The sequence below is a fragment of the Pantherophis guttatus genome, chromosome 5 (assembly GCF_059756535.1).
Source record: "Pantherophis guttatus breed Tessera chromosome 5, ASM5975653v1, whole genome shotgun sequence".
In the NCBI taxonomy this organism is placed as follows: domain Eukaryota; kingdom Metazoa; phylum Chordata; class Lepidosauria; order Squamata; family Colubridae; genus Pantherophis; species Pantherophis guttatus.
The window spans coordinates 12,971,987-12,993,174 of record NC_142067.1 but is presented as its reverse complement, the minus strand read 5'-3'; the positions used below and the strand labels follow the sequence as shown (position 1 = coordinate 12,993,174).

Genomic DNA, 21,188 nt, shown 5'->3' with positions numbered 1-21,188 from the left:
CAAAAGTTATATGAAACAGCCCTCGCTTTCTGCGCCTATAAACCAAACAAAAGCTGGAATCAATTTTTCTCATGGCATATCAAGAGTCAGTCTCTTTTCACCTTTAATCAGGTGGAGCATGATTAAAGGTGAAAGGAGACTGACTCTTGCAGGTCTCCAAAGACAAATGATAATATTTTCCCTTCCTGTCCCCTCTGTTGATCTTGGTTTGCAAAAAAAGAAGCACTACTTCAAATAGAGATCCTTACCTCCAACTTCTGGTTTAAACTGTTCATCTGGAAAGGTGCTTCTTGGTTTTCCATGCATTTCTCCATGCTGTGAGATTTGTTTTGTTTTAATTGGTGCAACTGTAACTTTTCATAGCTTTGTGTCAGCTTAGCAAACTAAAAATAAATGAATGCCAAGAATATATTATTTCTTTCTTAAAAACTGACAGTGGGATAGACTGAGGCAGTTAAGCTTGAATATTATAATTAACCAGACTTTTTTTTTTATTGTATCAGCTATTACAACTAAGCAGTTAAATCTGAACACAGATGAACTTTCACACAGTTTGTGGTATCGATTAACTGCATGATTAAACAATGTTTATTTGGTGTATTGTACCCGCTGTCTAAAAGCATTTCTATCTAGTATTTGTAGGCACTGTTTTGCATTAATTTAGCGCCATCTTCTGCAGGCAGACTTAATCTTTCTTCAAAATCAAAAGAATTGAGTGAACTAGCATAAAGTCATCTTTAAGAGATCTAATAGTGGCTTCTCTAGGTGATAAAGAGTAGCATTGGGAAAAAAAGTGTTTTTTTTACCTAGATCACGAAGAATGATTCTCTTTCGTTCCTCTCTACCTGAATACCGTGATCCCAATTCTAAACTTGCAAGCTAAGCAACTCGGGCCAATCAAAATCATATGTATTAAGTGAGGTTCTTGTGTAAAATATATCGTTTGGCCTTGCCATTTATGGATCTAAGAATATGATCATTAAAGATGACATTTAGGGTCAAAGAAAATGAGTGTATCCAGAAGGAGGTTACCTTCAAAAGGGCACAGAAAATACATTGTTCAGAGGGCTCCTGATTGTTCTGGGAAAGCGAGAGAAAGATTGCATACAGGTGGAGAAAGAAATACAGTCAGGGAGTCCTCGACATATGACCACAATTGAGTCGAAAATTTCCATGGCTAAGCAAGAAAGTTGTTACGTGACAACTTTGGCAAGAAAGGACAACTTGATGTCCTTTCTTGCCCCCGTTGTTAAGCGAATCACTGCCGTTCTTAAGCTAGTATCATGGTGGTTAAAGGAATCTGGCTTCCCCATTGACTTTGCTTTTTAGAAGGTCGCAAAAGGTGATCAATGATCCCAGGACACTGCAACTGTCATAAATACAAGTCAGTTGCCAAGTGGTTGAATTTTGATCACGTGACCATGAGGAGGCTGCAACAGTAATAAGTCACTTTTTTTCAATGTTGTCGTAACTTCGAATAGTCACTAAGAGACTGGTTGTAGGTCAAGGACTACCAGTACAGTACTTCCCACTCCCAGATACCCTATCAAAAGAACATATCATCTCTATTCCTTACACCCCAAGTGTTGAATGGGAATTGCTGGATTTTAATGGACAAAATTAGATGCTGCCTTTGAAGGGTTGTATGTCAGCCACCAAAATGTTCAGGCAAATGGAGGAACATGGTGGACGTATATAACCATTTCCTGAAGCACAATCCAAAAACAATGGATGAACTCATAGGTGGATTGCTTTCCAGAACAAACCCGTTTTCTGCATTCACACAATCTCATTCCTCGCCTAATCTGTTTGAGCACGTGAGCTTCAAGAATGAGGAGTGACTGGCTTCGGACTATGGTTTAATTGGTTTTATCTGAACAGACTGGGCTGAATCCCAGCCATGGTCCACAATTACCAATTAATCAAGCATATGAATCAAGCCAAGTCTCCATAGATAAAAACAGTTCGGTCCAATTTGGGTGGGGTGGGGGGGAAGAGTAACTTTAGCCGACATTTTGGCGAGAAGGAAATTATTAACCCAAATGCTGGTGAGGATTCCATCATGACCTCTTTCGTTCCCCGAATAAAAATCCCTTAGTAGGGGTAAAATTAGGTAATAATTTTTCCAAATCACTAAACTAACCTTGGGATATTTCAAGCACTGTAAAATAGGAATCTGACTTTTTCCTTACTTGAGTTTTCAAGGCTTGAAGCTGGGCATCGTAATTCTGAGCCATCTCATATTTTGACTTTTGTAAGCTGTCCAGTTTCTGTCTGAGTAAGCCCACCTGTATTTGAAAGGGATGTTATTTGGAGCCTTGAAACAAATCCAATATTGAAATTATTCCTACACTGGGCTACGTAAGAATAGTTTTCTTCTATTCAATTATGTCTGATTCTTGGAGACTACCTGGACAAATTCCTGCAGTTTTCTTGGCAAAGTTTTCTGGAAGTGATTTGCCATTGTCTCCTTCCTAGGGCAAGGAGAAAAGTGACCGGCCTAGGGTCATCTAGCTAGCTTAGTGCCTAAAACTGGAGTAAACGCACAGTCCCTTGATTTCTAGCCTGAAGCCTAAACCATTACACCAAACTAGTGGTGAAATCCAAATTTTTTTACTACCGGTTCTGTGGGCGTGGCCTGGTGGGTGTGGTGTGGCTTGGCAGGTATGGCTTGGTGGGCGTGGCAGGAGAAGGATACTGCAAAATCTCAATTCCCACCCCACTCTGGGGCCAGCCAGAAGTGGTATTTGCCAGTTCTCCGAACTACTCAAAATTTCCGCTACCGGTTCTCCAGAACCTGTCAGAACCTGCTGGATTTCACCCCTGCACCAAACTGGTTAAAATACTGTGGGATTTCCGAATACAACCTAATAAAATCTTGGCTTTTAACACCCCAGATTTAACTGTAGTTGAAAAGAAGAAAGTGTGGGGCTCCAGTAGTGGTGGGATTCAAAAATTTTTACTACCGGTTCTGTGGGTGTGACTTGGTGGGCGTGACAGGGGAAGGATACTGTAAAATCTCCATTCCCACCCCATTCCAGGGGAAAGATACTGCAAAATCTCCATTCCCTCCTCACTCTAGGGGAAGGTTACTGCAAAATCCCTATTTCCTCCCAATCAGCTGGGACTCGGGAGGCAGAGAATAGATGGGGTTGGGGCCAGTCAGAGGTGGTATTTACCAGTTCTCCGAACTACTCAAAATTTCCGCTGCCGGTTCTTCAGAACTGGTCAGAATCTGCTGAATACCACCTCTGGGTTCCAGGTCCCAGTGGGGAAAATGGATGTTTAAGTTGAGATGGTATCACAGATTTGTTTTGCTCCTTGGGGAGGTGGGGGGAGAGAGTATTGGATTTGTTTTTTCCTCCAGATTTAAGAAGGAAACTTCAAATCGACCCATCTGTCCTCCAGATTGTTGATCCTCGTGAGAAAGTCATGGAAATGGTGGTTTCTTTGGCTGGTGAGTTGAGTGACCGGGAGGCAGGCTCTTCCATCAAGAGCCTGGTGGTGCAGCAGACTAATAGCCTGTTATTAACATTCAGCTGCCTGCAATTACTGCAAATTCAAACCTCCCGAGGCTCAAGGTTGACTCAGCCTTCCATCCTTTCTAAGGTAGGTAAATTGAGGACCCAGTTGTGGGGGCAATAAGCTGACTTTGTATAAATATACAAAAGGATGAAGGCTATTGCTTAACGCATTGTAAGCCGCCCTGAGTCTCCGGAGAAGGGCGGCATATAAATCAAATTAAAAAAAAAAGTTAATAGCTGTGATGCAGCCTAAATTATGGGCACTAGAACCACAATTCCTCAATTCTAATACATTTTTTGGATCAGTGTTTCTCAACCTTAGCAAGATATGTGGACTTCAACTCCCAGAATTCCCCAGCCAGCATTGAAAATTTCAGAGTTGAAATCCACATATCTTAAAGTTGCCAAGATTGAGAAACACAGTTTATAATTTTGTCTTCAGTTTAAAAAAAAAACAAAAAAACTTTCTTCAGAGATAGATAAGTGTTTCTCTTTGGTGGTGTTTGTTATTTAAAAATGTTTGAGAATTTTACTGACTTTTGCTTGTCTTGCAGAAAACGGAGAATTGGAAAGATTAAAATATTTAAATGGGCAGAAATAACTTTTCTTTTTTTGAAAAGGTGAATAGAAAGAACCTCTTGGTGTCCTATTATCAGCTGTAAAACAACACCTTGAAGGCTGATTATCAAAGCACAAGATGCCTACTTTAAAGGCAATATTTGACTTATGGGCCTGTGAAGGGCTTGGATTTTTTAACACTCTGCTGGAACTAGGAGTTACTACTGAAGATGAACAAATCCCTTTTGAGACCACAGAGATGGACACATACATTGGATTTACAAATGCAATTGGATGGCCATTTAAAAATGGAAAAAGACACTGTGGGTTACTCTTTCAAATTATAATGTAAGAGATTCAGGGGTGGGCTGCTGGGGGTTCTCAGGGGTTTGGGAGAAACTCTAGCTAAGATTCTGTGCAGTTCAGAGAACCCTCAAATTCCACTCCTGGCCGGACCCACCCACCCCGCCCCTTCCCTCCCCGGAGTCCCCACGTGGCCCATTTTGGATGCAGGTAAGTGCAGGGTGTGCGCGTAGGCTTGAGGAGGGCCTTCCCAGAGGCTTGAGGAAAGCTTCTGGAGCCTGGGGAGGGCAAAAACGACCCCCCCATGGTGGTGCAGGAGGCCAACTAGGCCACGCCCACCATGGCCATGCCCACCCAGCAACCGGGCAGAGAACCTCTTGCTAAAATTTTTGAAGCCCACCCCTGAAGAGATTTATTGGAACTACTTCACAGAAACTACAAGTGAACTTGGAAGCCGATAACTGTGAGAGAAAAGGAAAAGATGCTAAAAGAAAACAGGAGTCATAATATTATTTACAGGATTTAAGGATGGTTGGGAAGAAGGGAAAAATTTAGATTTAGAATTCAAAATGATTTGTATAACTTTTGGTTACACAAAAATTCTGTTGAGGAATTACGAATATCTGGTCGTCTCTAACCTGATACAGATCTCTGTACATACAAATCCTAATTATCAGAAGGGAGAGAGCAGAGAAATATATCTTTTCACGCAAAAGAATTCGTTAGGAGGCTTCTACTTTTTATTTTTTAAAATGCTGATCCACTCTGCACAAAACACTGTTTAGTAGGAGCCAGAATGCCTTTCCTTCCTTCCAGCCTGCTCTGTCGAAACCTAATTATTTTATAGAGTCTATCTTTTTGAAAAAGGGGATAAATAATGCAAAATATCAGTTATATTTATTCCGTTGCCTGGTTCACACATTTTGCTACATTATGTTCCTGTCAGGTTTCAGCTCAGCATGATGCATGAACCCATTATGGCTTAGCTTTCTATGTGGCGGGAAAAGCCTCCACAGCTTGTGCAACAAAGTATTATTTTAAAATGGTTTATCCGTTATGTATGAATGCAATCCATGTATAAAGGTTAGGTAGGAGGCCCTGGATCAGAGGTGGGTTTCAGCAGGTTCTGACCAATTCTGGCGAACTGGTAGTGGAAATTTTGAGTAGTTCGGAGAACGGATAAATACCACCTCTGGCTGGCCCCACCCCCATTTATTCTCTGCTTCCTGAGTCCCAGCTGATTGGGAGGAAATGGGGCTTTTGCAATAACCTTCCCTGGAGTGGGAAGGGAATGGAGATACAGTATCCTTCCCCTACCACCCCACCAAGCCACACTCACCATGCCACACCCACAGAACCGGTAGTAAAAACATTTGATACCCACCACTGCCCTGGATATACTATTTTTGTTCTGGAACATTTTATACCTGGTCTATTAAACTTCCCCAAAAAAACCCCAACCCCAGAAAGATCAGGAAAATATTGCTGAGAGAAGGCCTGATATGTCTGTTTGTCTATCTGTGTTTGTGCGTGTGCGCGCATGCCAGCTGGATGGTGTAGTGGTTAGAGAGCCACTTTTCACATAGGATACCGGGGTGTAAATCCTGGCCGTACCAATAGCCGTCCTTGGGCAAAGACCTCCTACTACTTCACCTGGCTGCCTCAGACACAAGAGTGACACGAACTAGAAGAATCATGCCACCTCAGACATCATCCGATTAACAACATCTGTGTCAGATGTGGGGGACAGAAAACAATCTGATGATGTGGGCTAGCTTAATGAAACCATACATGGTCTAGCTTAAAGAAAAGAAGAACTAGGGGTGACATGACAGCAATATCTAAGGGGCTGCCACAAAGAAGAGGGGGGTTGACCTATTCTCCAAAGCACCTGGAGGCAGGACCAGAAACAGTGGATGCTAACTCATCAAGGAGAGAACCAACCTAGAACTAAGGAGAAATTTCCTGACAGTGAGAACAATTAATCAGTGGAACAACCTGCCTCCAGAAGTTGTGGGTGCTCCAATACTGGAAGTTTTTAGGGCAATTGGACAACCTTTTAGAATTGAACAGAGTAACAGAGTTGGAAGGGACTCTTGGAGGTCTTCTAGAACAACCCCCTGCTTAGGCAGGAAACCCTGCATCACTTCAGACAAATGGTTATCCAACATCTTCTTAAAAACATCTTCTTAACAACTTCGTGTCACTCTTGTGTCGGAGGCAGCCAGGTGAAGTAGTAGTGTTGGAGCAATCACAATTTCTGCAGGCAAGTTGTTCCACTGATTAATTGTTCTAACTGTCAGGAAACTTCTCCTTAGCTCTAGTTTGCTTCTCTCCTTGATGAGTTTCCACCCATTGCTTCTTGTCCTGCCCTCAGGGGCTTTGGAGAATAGCTTGACTCCCTCTTCTTTGTGGCAGCCCCTGAGTTATTGGAAGACTGCTATCATGTCTCCCCTAGTCCTCTTTTTCATTAAACCAGACATACCCAGTTCCTGCAACCATTCTTCGTATGTTTTAGCCTCCAGTCCCCTAATCATCTTTGTTGCTCTTCTCTGCACTCTTTCTAGAGTTTTGTCTGAAATGGTATAAGGTTTCTTGCCTGAATCAAACTAGGTAACATCATCAGTGCTAGTCTAGTCTGCCAGTGCTAGTCATCAGCTGACACCCACTCGTGTGGGTAATGAAACATCTGCAAGAAAGCAAACAAGCTCAGAGAGCACCAAGGACCTCTGATTTCAACCTTGAGCTACAAACCTTCTCCTTTAAGGACCATAGTTCCCTACCCCTGTTAAACCCTCCCATGGTTATGGAGTATAACAAGGCTAAGATTTAGATTTCAACATAGATAAAATGACTGGGCATAAGATAGCGACGGGGGTGAAGTATCAAAAAGAGAAAGTCCCTCATTAATTAATATCTTCTTCTATGTACTATGTATTGTCTATGTCACAGGTGTAAAACCCGTCGTGTCACGTTGCCATGACGTATGATGATGTCTTTCCCTTCATGGAGCTGGGGTGGGCACGGCCTCCGTGTGACACATCTGGCCTGCGGGCCACCAGTTTGACACTCCTGGTCCATGTTGTTTCCTTGGCAACCACAAGGCAAAATGGCTACCCAATCTACTTATTCTACAAGCCAGGGACTTTCCTCTGGACTTCTATCCCGCAACTAATCAGGCTGGCTTCTGTTCATCTTTTTTGAGATCATCCAAGGGAAATGATTGCGCAGACCCTCCCATTCAATGCAACAGTCACAAAATAAATGATGCAACCTTACCTCTTGACCTTTCTGATCTAATTTGCTTTGGGCACTTGCTAACTCTTGATCCCGGATGGTCATTCTTGCTTCCAATCCCTGCATCCTCTTTTCCCATTCCAGTTTCTTCTTGTTTACCATTATGTCGATCTGGTGCATTAGTTGTTGAAGTTCAGCATCACAAGGGATAGATCTAAAAGCAACCATTTGTTTCATTCTTTAAGCAACTTAAAACATCTACAGAACCCACATTTTATCTGGAAAATGACAACTCCCCCTCTCCATTAGTCCGTCTTTTTGTGTTGGGAAAACTCTGCAAGGAAAGAATACAAGTAGTCCTCGACTTACAACAGTTCATTTAGTCACCAAAGTTATAACAGCACTGGAAAAAGTGACTTCTGAACATTTTTCACAAGGTACAACTTTTGCAGCATACCCATGATCATGTGATCAAAATTCAAACGCTTGGCAACTGGTTCATATTCACGACAGTTGCTGTGTCCCAGGGTCATCTGATCCCCTTTTGTGACAAGCAAAGACAAAGGGAAAACCAGATTCCCTTAACAACTGTGGCAAGAAATGTCGTAAGATGGGGCAAAACTCACTGAACAAATGTCTCACTAAACAACAGAACTTTTAGGCTCAATTGTGATCATAAATTGAGGATTACCTGTATTTAGACACTGATCATTTCTAAGCTAAGACATTTGTGATGATGTGTTCAGATCAAGCTTTGGGGTGCCATTGACTTGGTTCATACAAAAGTAAATATGTAAATATAAAAAAAAAAGTAAATATTGGCCAGTAGTGGCCAAAATTGTGGAAACCTTTTGGGAAAAGTGTATTTTTGAGGTATGATGGCTAATACACACTTTTTTTTGGAGTTTCAAGATAATCATATTCCACTGCTGGAATGGCCTGGGAATAGCCCAGACCTTAACCCAATGGAAAATCTATGGAGCTGACTCAAGAAACTTATTAGTCAGAAGCGACCCAGCAATAAAACCCAGTTAATAAAAGCAATCATTCAATCTTGGTTTCACATGATAACAGCTGCAGAACTAAAAGACTTGGTTCACTCCATGAGAAGACGTTGTAAGGCCTTAATTCATGCTAAAGATTACCCAACTATTAACTGACACGGTGATAATTTTTGTATATCTTGTTTTTTCTATGGTGATAATTTTTGTAAATCTCATATTTTTTCTATGTTTCACTTTTCTTTATAATGTAACTGCTATTCTAATAGCAAATCCTTCATAAAAGTTATTGCATTACATTCTTGATTAAATTATCTTTCCATTGATATATAGTTTTATGGTACTACTCCCCCCCCCCAAAAAATATGGTACTACTCCAAAACTAGTGTTATTAGCTAGTTTTAGAAAATATACTTTGGTTTTCACAATTTTGGCCACTACTGTAACTTGTTTACCAAGGGGTCATCTGCCCAGCTATGTCATCTGGCTGCGAGATGCCCCACCTCTCCTTTCGCCACGTCCTCACAATGGATCCTCCACCTTGTAGCTACATGACTGTTGCAACGGGTAATGCCAAGATACTACTTCTACAAACTACTTTGCAAATAACCTTGATTTTTGGCCTGTTTCCCAAGATACTTTTTTTTTTTTTTTAATTTGATTTATATGCCGCCCTTCTCCGGAAACTCAGGGCGGCTTACAATGCGTTAAGCAATAGCCTTCATACTTTTGTATATTTATACAAAGTCAGCTTATTGCCCCCACAACTGGGTCCTCATTTTACCTACCTTAGAAAGGATGGAAGGCTGAGTCAACCTTGAGCCTGGGGAGATTCAAACTTACAGTAATTGCAGACAGCTGGTATTAATCACAATGCTTTTAGTCTGCTGAGCCACCAGGCCCAGAGAAAGGCACACACAGATCAGCTAAACTAAACTACTTCTGAATTGCATAGAATTGGGTTCAGCACCAAGAAACATTGCAGGTAAAATTTAAATTGAATTAAAACTCTATAGGTAACCCTTGATTTATGACCGGTTTCTTAGCGGCCATTTGAAATTACGACAGATTTTTTAAAAAAGATTACTTATGACCCAGCCTCAAAGTTACAACTGCCATACCACTTCCATGGTCAAGTGGCGGCATTTGGGTCACTTGGCAATCAGCTCGCATTTATAACAGGTTGCAGCATTCTACAGTCACGTGGCAACAAATATCCATTGGATAAGCTGAATTTGGATTTATGTCCGTGCGATTTGCTTAACAACCACAGGGCTCACTTAATGACCATCATAAAAATAGTTGTAAAATTGAGTCTGGTCAAATACTGACTCAATTTATGACCGCAAAGACTTATGACCAAAATCCTAGGCTCAATTGTGGATGTAAGTCGAGGACTTTGTGTAATAGGCCAAGATTGTCTCTTTGACAGGAAAATAAATAAATAATCCCAAACTTCAGGAAATCTCTTCTTGATGATGTACTAGCCTACCATTTTACACTAAAGCTTTTGAAGTAGCCCAATTAGATAACAATTAAAAATGTTTTTCAACAAGATTCCTTTGATGTGGGTGTGGGGAAAGGAGGGTAACTGATCAACTGTAAACCTTTTCCTAATTAGCAAGTTTATGTGTGCCAGAGAGTTAAAAAAATGAAAAGAAAGAAAACTCCCCTTCTTTGACCAGGTTTGGAAAGTAATTTCAGCGACTAATGAGGATCAATTAAGAAAGTCCTCCTAATGAAAAGCAGTTAGCCCCATTGTGGCTCCATAGCCCTAATAAATGAAATCTTAAATTCTTCAGTATCAAGCGTTTAGGGTGCTAATTAACAGGCTGATTGGCTTTTGCATCTGTAATAGTGACACAATATGATTTGCGTATTTGTGGTTTCCGTATAAATCTCTAGAAGAGTGTTTCTCAATCTCAGGAACTTGAAGATGTGTGGACTTCAATTCCCGATTATTATGTGTGGCGATGTGTTGCAAGGCTACCGAGGCGATTAAATGCGTTTTTAGGGAGGAAAAATACTGGGAGTTGAAATCCATGCATCTTAAAAGTTGCTGAGGTTGAGAGACACTTCCCCACAACCTCCTTAGATTCTCAAATATATGTTCTGGCCCAGCTCCCCAAACACGACAAACCCTCTGAACTGAAAGGAATCAAAAGATTCCATTTTTAGGAGCGCCGACAGCCCCGGCAAAAAGTTTCTTTCTCAATGCAGGCTAACAAGTCCGGCCGGCCAGAAGATGAATAGTCTGCCATATCTCTGCCCCCTGCCTTTTATCTCCAGAGTTAGCAGCGGTGACTCTTCCTTCCCCAGGATCAGCCCACTGATTTCCACTGCTCTCCTCTCCTCTGCCTTCTGCGCATCCGCGTGTCAGGCACTGGGCCCAGCTGTTCCTCCTCTTCCTCATCAGCCACCTCCGGACCTGGGGGCTGTTGACTTTCCATCTGAGGGCTGACAGACGGCCCAGACTCCGCCCCTGTCTCCATCTCTGTCTCTCTCTCTTTCTCTCTCTCTCCCCTCCCCAAACCATTCCCTCTTCTCCCTTGGAGCTCTCAGGTTGCCTTGATGCGGATCCTGACTCCCACGTCTCCTCCTCTGAGTCAGCTGCTGGAGGGGCCAGCAGCCGACAGGCCACAACCGTATTTTCAAAATCTAAAGAAGTTTTGAAATCTCAGGTAGTCCTCAACTTGCAGCTATTCATTTAGTGAACATTCGAAGTTACAAGGGCACTGAAAAAAGTGCCTAATGACCATTTTTCCACACTTATTTATTTATCAAATTTATTTATCAAATTTTTATACCGCCCTTCTCCCAAAGGGACTCAAGGCGGTGTACACTTAGAACTGTTGCAGCATTCCCATGGTCATGTGATCAAAATTCACATGCTAGGCAACAGGTTCATATTTATGACAGTTGCACTATCCCGGGGTCATGTGATCCCCTTTTGTGACCTTCTAAGAAGCAAAGTCAATGGAGAAGCCAGATTCACTTTACAGCGGTGTTACTAACTTGACAACTGCAGCAATTTATTTAACTGTGGCAAGTGTTGTGACTCCGACTCCCGAGCCCGTCTTATCGGAGGGAGAAGGCTCCGAAAGTGAAGGAGAGGAGTTGGCCAGGCCTCCCTCTCCAAAACCCTCCTCTCTGGCAATGCCTCAGGTGTCTCCCGAAGGAGAAGAGATTGGCCAGGAGCCAGGTATCTCCGAACAGTCGCAGTCGGACAGTAACAGAGATAAGTCTTGGCTGGATCCATGCCAGGGTCGGAGAGACAAGCGCACGTAGCAGAAAAGGAGGCATGCCAGAGATTAAGTTGAGTCACTGGACCACACCCCACAGGAGATAAAAGGGGGTGTGGTGGCCATTCAGGCTCTGTGACGGACAAAACTAAATAACTAGCGAGTCGCATTGTATCTCTGAAACTATGTTATCTGCCTGCCTTGGATTTAATACGGACTGGACTTGACAATTCTGTGGCTTTGTGTATTTGTTTTGGTTTATCTGACGGAGGAGGAACACCTCCCTCTGTGAGTAAAGTTCTTGGCAAGCAGCTACTGGGTTGCTGCCAATCCTGTTATCGAAGGAATTTATTGTCTGCAAGTTTTATTTAACTCCTGGCTGACTGTTTGTGTGCGTGTCTGAGACGGGGACAGAACAGCAAGAATGGTCGTAAAATGAAGGAAAACTCATTTAACAACTCTCTTGCTGAGCAACAGGAATTTTGGGCTCAGTTGTCGTCGTTAAGTTGAGGACTACCAGTACAGTGTCCTATTTAGAAAAAATGTTAAATAAACTGAAGGGTCACAGGTCATACTATTTGTCAATATCATGACAAAACAAGAGAATGCAGATATGAGACAGTCCAAATCTCAGTTTAATGACAAAAACCCTGAGTTCAAGGCAGACAATCAGCACCATGCCTAAGATTGCTTTTCCCATCTGTAAAGAGGCCTTCCTTACAAGTTTGCTTTTAAAAATGATATGCAGATTGTAGCACCTTGAATCCTCATCACAAATGTTGCATGAAAATATTAAGTCAGCAATCATTTATATATGTGTTAGCTGTAAAGTCTCAAATTAAATTCTACTCTTAATGTCTACATGCTATTTTTTTTTTTGAGAAGAGTATGGTAGGATTTTTTTTTTAAATTTTCCAATGTATTGTGGCATTGTATATCCAGGTATAAGATAGCTTACTAAAAAGCGAGACATCACCCTGCCAAAAAAGTGCATATAGTCAAGGCTATGGTTTTCCCAGTTGCAATGTATGGCTGTGAAAGTTGGACCATAAGGAAGGCTGAGCGCCAAAGAATTGAGGCCTTTGAACTATGGTGCTGGAGAAGACTCCTGCAAGTCCCTTGCACTGCTAGGCTATCAAACCGGTCAGTCCTAGAGGAGATCAACCCTGACTGCTCTTTAGAAGGCCAGATCCTGAAGGCGAAACTCAAATACTTTGGCCACCTAATGAGCGGGAAGGACTCACTAGAGAAGAGCCTAATGCTGGGAAAGATTGAGGGCAAAAGAAGAAGGGGACGACAGAGAACGAGGTGGCTAGATGGAGTCACTAAAGCAGTCAGTGTGAGCTTAAATGGACTCCAGAGGATGGTAGAGGACAGGAAGGCCTGGAGGATCGTTGTCCATGGGGTCGTGATGAGTCGGACACAACTTCACAACTAACAACAACAACAATATCCAGGTACTAATCAGATCTGCCCTTCTTAAGTTTCCAAATTCTGTCCATATCTGCCAGATTCTGCCAATTTGTAAGGCCATTTAGAAATAAGCCTCACTAAAAAGTAATGGGCTGTTTCAAATCTAATGGATCTTCCTTGCTAAACTGTTGCTTAGCTAGCCATGAAGAAGCATTGAAAACATGTCATCCATCGATCACATCTCGCTTTACACGACAGCTTCAAGCCTCTCATTTAAACCAGAGTTTCCCATTATTCTTTTAATAGGGAGTCCTGGGATAATACTAGTTTACTGATTGGAATCATGCAAAAATATTGTGCTAAGATATGGTTTGTATAACAAGTCTCAATTGGCTGGGAACACATACAGAACACGCGATACTGATAAGTAAACCAATTACAATATGGCTTGGAGCAGTGGCTCCCAACTTTGGCAACTGTAAGACCCGTGGGCCAATTCTCAGAATCCCCCAGCCAGCATTTATTCTGGAAAATAAACCAGTTTTTCTGGTTCATCCAAATGAGCCATTATCTGTAAATTTTATTTAATTAATCCCAACTACACAATGGAGTGTATATATGTTAAGTCATTCAGGTTTTTTTTTTTCCAGAGAGGTATTTTTTGTAGCACCAGAGCAGGTTTTATCAGTTAGTAGTAAATTCCTGGGAGAGATATTAGTCTTTTAAGAGCCGCGGTAGTGCAGTGGTTAGAATGCAGTACTGTAGGCTACTTTTGCTGATCACCGGCTACCAGCCAGTCAGCAGTTCGATTCTGACCAGCTCAAAGTTGACTCAGTCTTCCATCCTACTGAGGACCCAGATTGTTGGGGGCATGGTATACCATGGTATCTTACTGCACTGGCTGGAGGGGTTAGGAATAGGGGGCACCGTTCTTCGGTGGTTCTCCTCCTTCCTCTCTGACCGTTCGCAGTTTGTGTTGGCAGGGGGGCAGAGGTCAACCTCGAGGCACCTTATTTGTGGGGTGCCGCAAGGGTCAGTCCTCTCACCCCTTCTGTTCAACATTTATGTAAAACCGCTAGGTGAGATCATCCGTGGTTTTGGGGTGAGTGTTCATCAGTATGCTGATGACACACAGCTATACATCTCCACCCCAGACCACCCCAATGATGCCCTTGCTGTGATGTCCCGTTGCCTGGAGGCCATGCGGATCTGGATGGGGAGAAACAAGCTCAGACTCAACCCCTCCAAGACCGAGTGGCTGTGGCTTCCGGCGTCCCAGTATAGTCAGCTGGTACCATCACTGACAATAGGGGATGAGATCTTGCTCCCCACAGAGAGGGCCCGCAACTTGGGTGTCCTCCTGGATTCACAGTTATCTTTAGAAGATCATTTGACGGCCGTGGCCAGGGGTGCCTTTTATCAGGTTCGCCTGATCCGCCAGTTGCGTCCCTTTCTGGATCGGGACGCCTTGCGCACGGTCACTCATGCCCTAGTTACCTCCCGTGTGGACTACTGTAATGCTCTCTACATGGGGCTCCCCTTGAAAAGCACCCGGAGGCTCCAACTGGTCCAGAACGTAGCCGCGCGGGTGATTATGGGCGCAGCTCATTACGCCCATGTAACACCTCTCCTACGCGAGCTGCACTGGCTCCCGGTGGTCTTCCGGGTGCGATTCAAGGTGTTAGTTATCACCTTTAAAGCGCTCCATGGCTTAGGACCTGGGTACCTACGAGACCGTCTTTTGCCACCAATAGCCTCCCACCGACCAGTTCGTTCTCACAGGGAGGGACTACTCAGGGTACCGTCAGTCAAATTATGTCGACTGGCGACTCCCAGGGGGAGGGCCTTCTCTGTGGGGGCTCCAACCCTTTGGAATGAACTGCCCCCGGAGATACGAAATATCCCTGATCTCCGTGCTTTCCGCCGTGCCCTCAAGACCCTGATGTTCCAACAGGCAGGGCTAAACATACAAACATGCAAATGATTTTTTAAATGTTATCTAATTCTGGGTTTTATTTAATTGACCAAACTAAGTAACAATTTTAATTAGCAATTTTATGATGTTTGTGTGTCTATATTTTTCTTGACTGTACACCGCCTTGAGTCCTACGGGAGAAAGGCGGTATAGAAATATAATAAATAAATAAATAAATAAATAAATATGCTGACTCTGTAAACCGCTTAGGGGGCTGTAAAGCACTGTGAAGCGGTATATACCGTATTTTTCAGAGTATAAGATGCACCTTTTCCCCCCCCAAAAAAGAGGGTGAAAATCTGGGTACATCTTATACTCCGAATATAGCCCCTCAAACGGAGGTTTCAGAGGCTGAAAAAAAGCCTCTGAAACGAAGCTTCAGAAAAAAGTCTCTGAAACAAAGCTTCAGAAAAAAAGCCTCTGAAATGGAGGCTTCAGAGGCTGAAAAAGCAAGGCGCAGAGCTCACAACCAACGAACCTGTTGCTAAAATTCGCTAAAAATGTAGAAAAAATGCTTTTAAAAGCCTCTGATGATCCCAGCTGAGTTGCCTGATCATCAGCGCCTTTTAAAAGCATTTTTTTTTACAACCTCTTCAGCCGAAGAGGTTGTAGAAAAAATGTTTTTAAAAGAAAAAAAAGCCTCTGCCAATCAGGCAACTCAGCTGAGATCATCAGAGGCTTTTAAAACCATTTTTTTACAACCTCTTCAGCTGAAGAGGTTGTAGAAAAAATGGTTTTAAAAGTAAAAAAAAAAAGGTTGGCCACGCCCACCGTCACATTACACCCCCACCACCAAGCCACGCCCACAGAACCGGTAGTAACATATTTTACACTGCTTATGGTGCATTTCTAATCAGCATGTGGTCAGTTCTTCCTCTTTGTCAGATCTGGCAAAAGGCACTTTCAACAACTTTGAAAGAGCTTTCTTTTCTTAGGTTGAACCGCAATGTCATAGCTAGAAAAAATGCGGAGAACCAAAAGGACACCTTGTGTATCTCTTATAAAACTGTCTTAATAAAAAAGGGGTAATATTTGTATGATGCTTTTAAGGGCTCAGAGTGCTTTATGTGCATTAACCTATTCTTATCTTTGCATCATTTTTTAAGGAAAGAAAGATGTAACAGCAGGACCAGAAGTGGAGAAAGAAATTTGCAGGAAGGCATCCCAGGGACAAGACTTAAACCAGTAGTGCCTACATTATGTAACTCATTTTAAGATTAACTGTGCTGCATCACTGCATAATCATAATCATAATCATAAGTTTATTTGTCAAGCATATATAAGATAACAGGTAAATTATAAACATAATTTGAATACATGAAAAGAGTAAGTAAAAAGCAATATTAGGACCGGGACGGTAGGCACGCTGGTGCGCTTATGCACCTTACAGACCTCTTAGGAATGGGGTAAGGTCTTAGGAATGGGGTAAGGTCTTAGGAATGGGGTAAGGTCAACAGTAGACAGTTTAAGGTTAAAGTTTTGGGGGTTTGGGGAAGAAACTACAGAGTCAGGTAGTGCATTCCAGGCATTGACCACTCTGTTACTGAAGTCATATTTTCTGCAATCTAGTTTGGAGCGGTTAACCTTGAGTTTGTATCTATCATTTGCTCGTGTATTGTTGTGGTTGAAGCTGAAGTAGTCATTGACAGGAAGGACATTGTGGCAGATAACTTTATGTACTATGCTTAGGTCAGATTGAAATCAGCGTAGTTCTAAATTGTCTAAGCCCAAAATTTGGAGTCTGGTGGCATAAGGTATTTTATTGCGGTTAGAGGAATGGAGGACTCTTCTCGTAAAATATCTCTGGACTCTCTTGATTGTATTTATGTCCGATATGCAGTGCGGGTTCCAGACAGACGAGCTGTATTCAAGAATTGGTCTAGCAAATGGTTTGTATGCTCTAGTTAGTAGTACAACATTACCAGAGAAGAAGCTACGCAAGATTAGGTTAACAACTCTTAATGCCTTTTTGGCAATGTTGTTACAGTGTTAATGTTAATGTTACATATAAAACCCCAGTCAATTCCTTTCTGACTAGGTATTTTAGGAAGCAGAGTTACTTCTAAAAGTAGCCATAACAAATGATTCTTCCAATTGGACTTCAATTGCCAGGATACCCCAGCATTCGACAAAGTAGGCCACATCCTACTTCTTTGTAAGCTAGAAAAAAGTGGGATAGCTTCACCACCAGATGGATTCGCAACTGGTTGACAAACTGTACTCAATGAGTAGTCCTTAATGGATCTAAGTCTACATGGAGAGAAGTAAGCAGTGGGGTGCCACAAGGTTCCGTCTTAGGCCAGTACTCTTCAATATCTTCATAAACAACTTAGATGAGAGAATAGAAGGGGAATTTACCAGATTTGCGGATGATACTAAACTGGCAGGAATAGCTAACACCCTAGAAGATAGGCTCAAGATCCAGATGGATCTTGACAGATTTGAACACTGGGCCCTATCTAACAAAATGAAATTCAATGTAGGGAAAAGTAAAGTACTACACTTAGGTAAGAAAAACCAAAAGTATACAGGCTTAATAGCAGTGACTGTGAGAGGGATCTTGGAGTCTTAATGGATAACCTGCTAAAAATGAGTCAGCAGTGTGCAGCAGCAGCCAAAAATGCCAATGCAATCCTAAATTGCATTAACAGACAGATATGCTCAAGATTAAATGAGGTACTAAATACCACTCTATAAAGCCCTAGTAAGACCACACCTAGAGTACTGCATCCAGTTTTGGTCACCACACTATAAAGAAGATGTTGGGACTCTAGAAAAAGTGCAGAGGAGAGCAACCAGAATGATTAGGGGACTGGAGACTAAAACATACTATAAACGGTTACATGAACTGGGCATGGCTAGTCTAGTGAAGAGAAGAAGGACCAGGGGAGACATGATAGCAATCTTCCAATATTTGAAGGGCTGCCACAGAGAGGAAGGGGTCAAGCTGTTTTACAAAGCACCTGAAGGCCAGACAAGGAATAATGGATGGAAACTGACCAAGGAGAGATTCAACCTAGAAATGAGGAGAAACTTTCTGACAGTGAGAAGAATCAACCAATGGAACAGAAGTTGCCTTCGGAAGTTGTGGGAGCTTCATCACTTGAGACTTTCAAGAAAAGATTGGACTGCCATTTGTCAGAAATGGTATAGGGTCTCCTGCTTGAGCGAGGGGTTGGACTAGATGACCTATAGGGTCCCTTCCAACTCTGTTTATCTGTTAAACTGAGCCAATTGGGAAATTATAATAATTGAAATTCACACTATGTGGGTGAGCATTACTTGAGGAGCTGAATAGTTTAGATACTAGTTTATATAACCCAATCTCTACAGATTAGAATATAGTATCTAAATGTTATTACCTATTTCACACAATCTGACCGTTTTGGAGGAAACCATCAGAAGACCTAGTGACCCCACCAAGCCCTTATAAGCAGAAGAACACAGACACTGACATCCCCTAAATTCTTGAAGATTTTACCTAGCCTGGTAACAAAACATTTGGAAACCAACCCAGAAACCTCTACCCTCAGGAAACTATATGCTAACTAAATTAATCATCCTGTAGCAGCTATTCACACACTGTCTGAATAGGCTACAAGTAAAATCCACCATCTGAATATTGTATACTGCAAAATGATTTTTTTTAAAAAATAATACAATGTATATAATTGATGTATATGTGATAGCCTTGTTTTGTTTATATATATTTTTCCCTTTGTTTTGTTTATCAGTTGGACTTTTCTTGCATTTGGGGTATTTTTAGTGTATTTTGTTGTTTATTTTAAATATACCATATTAAAAAAAGAATGTTTTTTTTTTCAGCCTCCGACTGGCTCTCTGGATGGGCTGCAAGGTAAAATCGGCTAAGAATAGAATAGAATAGAATAGAATAGAATAGAATAGAATAGAATAGAATAGAATAGGAGCAGGAGCAGGAGCAGGAGCAGGAGCAGGAGCAGGAGCAGAACAGAACAGAACAGAACAGAACAGAATAGAATAGAGGAATGGAATGAAATGGAATGGAATGAAATGGAATGGAATGGAATGGAATGGAATGGAATAGAATAGAATAGAATAGAATAGAATAGAATAGAATAGAATAGAATAGAATAGAATAGAATAGCTTTATTGGCCAAGTGTGGTTGGACACACAAGGAATTTGTCTTTGGTGTATATGCTCTCAGTGTGTATATGCTCTCAGGAGAATAAAATACATTTTGTTTTAAAAGAAAGAGGCTACAAAGAAAAACAGCTTGACTTCTGAATACGCTGTCAAGCAATGACGATGATCTGAAGTTTCCTCTTTTCCATTCGACTCAGTCTAAAAAGATCAGAGAAGCTTGAAAAAAGATAAGCACCCTAATCCTAACCCTAAAGAAGGGCTTCCTATAAATGTGCCTTGCGATTTATGTATTCATTCGTCCAATGAATTTGTGCTAATCCTTATTAATTCAGTTGGTGGTTTCAATGAGGGAATTAAAAATTAGCCACCGGGCTCCAGAAGCCCCCAAAATTGCTCCCTGTCTTAAAAAAAAAAGTCAAATCGTGGCTTGTCCTTCGACCTTACCTAGCCATCATTTGTTCTTGCAGTCCCTCTATGGTCTTCTCCATCCTTGGTCTTGATCAGTTCTATTTTAAAACGGGAAAAACAAGAGGAAAAAAGTTTAGTTTTCTGGAAGCCCTCGCCTTTTTTTTTTTTTTTTTTTTTGCAGAGGGCGGGGAGGAGAATAGCAAGCTTTTTTCCCCCTTTCTAGAGACTTTCGGTGGAGCAAGAAGCGGGTTCGAGTACGACGGAATCAGGAAAGAGGTCCTCTGAGCATACGCAGAGCGCGCGCCTCAAAAATGCCCTCGGGATGGGTCGGCGCCCCTCTTTCCGTGGGTGGGGGGTCCAAGAGCTCACCTGGAGGGCTCTCTCAGGACTCTCCCATCCACCTGCGGATCCCCGCGGCTCTAGTCACGCAGGTGGGGAAGACGCCTCGCATCTCGGCCGCCCTCCCGCCGCGGCTGCCGCCTTTCGTGGCCACGCCCCCTTCGGCCCGGCGGCAGTTGCAGGGCGGGGCCGGCAGGCTTCTCCGGTTGCTAGGGGCGACGGGGCAAGCCGCGGCGGTGACGGCGGCGGGGGAAAACCCCGAGGGGGCGGAGTCAAAACAGACGCTGCGCACGCCGGAGGCGCTCGCTTCAGAGAATCTCTCTCTCTCTATATAGATCAGGGATGGGCAACTGTGGCCCTTTTACAACCTGTGGACTTCAACTCCCAGAATTCCTGAGCCAGCTTGGCTGTATCAGGAATTCTGGGAGTTGAAGTCCACAGGTTGTAAAAGGGCCACAGTTGCCCATCCCTGCTATAGATAGACAAGTCGCCTAATATTTCTGCACGATCCGCTGCGAGTCCCTGTCGCCTCTTTTTTTCCCCTCTCTCTCTCTTTGAGAGTCCGAGAGTGGGAGGGCTGCTACAGGTAGACCTCGGCTTATGTCCGCAACGGAGCCTAACATTTCCGTGGCTATAAGTGTGTGTGAGGCGTTTGTTGAGTTTTGCTCCGCTTTACGACCTTCCTTGCCTCAGTTTTTAAGGGAATCCCTGCGGTTGATAAGTTAGTAACCTGCTTGTTAAGTGAGCCTCGCTTCCCCATTGACTTTGCTTGTCTCAAAAAGGGGGTCACGTAACGTGGGACATAGCAACGGTCATAAATAGGAACCTGTGGCCAAGCCTCTGAATTTGGATCCCATGATCAATGGGGTTGCGGCAAAGGTCGTAGCGGTGAAAAACGGTGATAAGTCAAATTTTTTCAGTGCCACGTTGTAACTTTGAATGGTTACAATACCAGGCAACACAGTAACAACAGTAGAGGCCTTCAAATTTCTAGGTTCTATCATATCTTAAGACCTAAAATGGACATCTGACATCAAAAACGTCATCAAAAAAAGCACAATA

The 21,188-nt window shown here is 42.6% G+C and overlaps 1 protein-coding gene across 1 annotated transcript in view; it reads right to left on the bottom strand.

The window, feature by feature from the left end:
- DEUP1 (deuterosome assembly protein 1) overlaps positions 1–20,193 on the bottom strand; it is a 75,832-nt gene extending 55,639 nt beyond the window's left edge. Inside the window, exons 1-5 of the mRNA XM_034408566.2 lie at positions 20,157–20,193; positions 19,824–19,885; positions 7,665–7,836; positions 2,193–2,288; positions 249–383 (exon numbers count right to left, since the gene is read on the bottom strand). Coding sequence (XP_034264457.2) covers positions 249–383; positions 2,193–2,288; positions 7,665–7,836; positions 19,824–19,867 — 447 coding nt within the window. The 5' untranslated portion in view covers positions 19,868–19,885; positions 20,157–20,193. The remainder of the gene's footprint in view (positions 1–248; positions 384–2,192; positions 2,289–7,664; positions 7,837–19,823; positions 19,886–20,156) is intronic.
- Between the last annotated feature and the right edge of the window lie 995 nt (positions 20,194–21,188).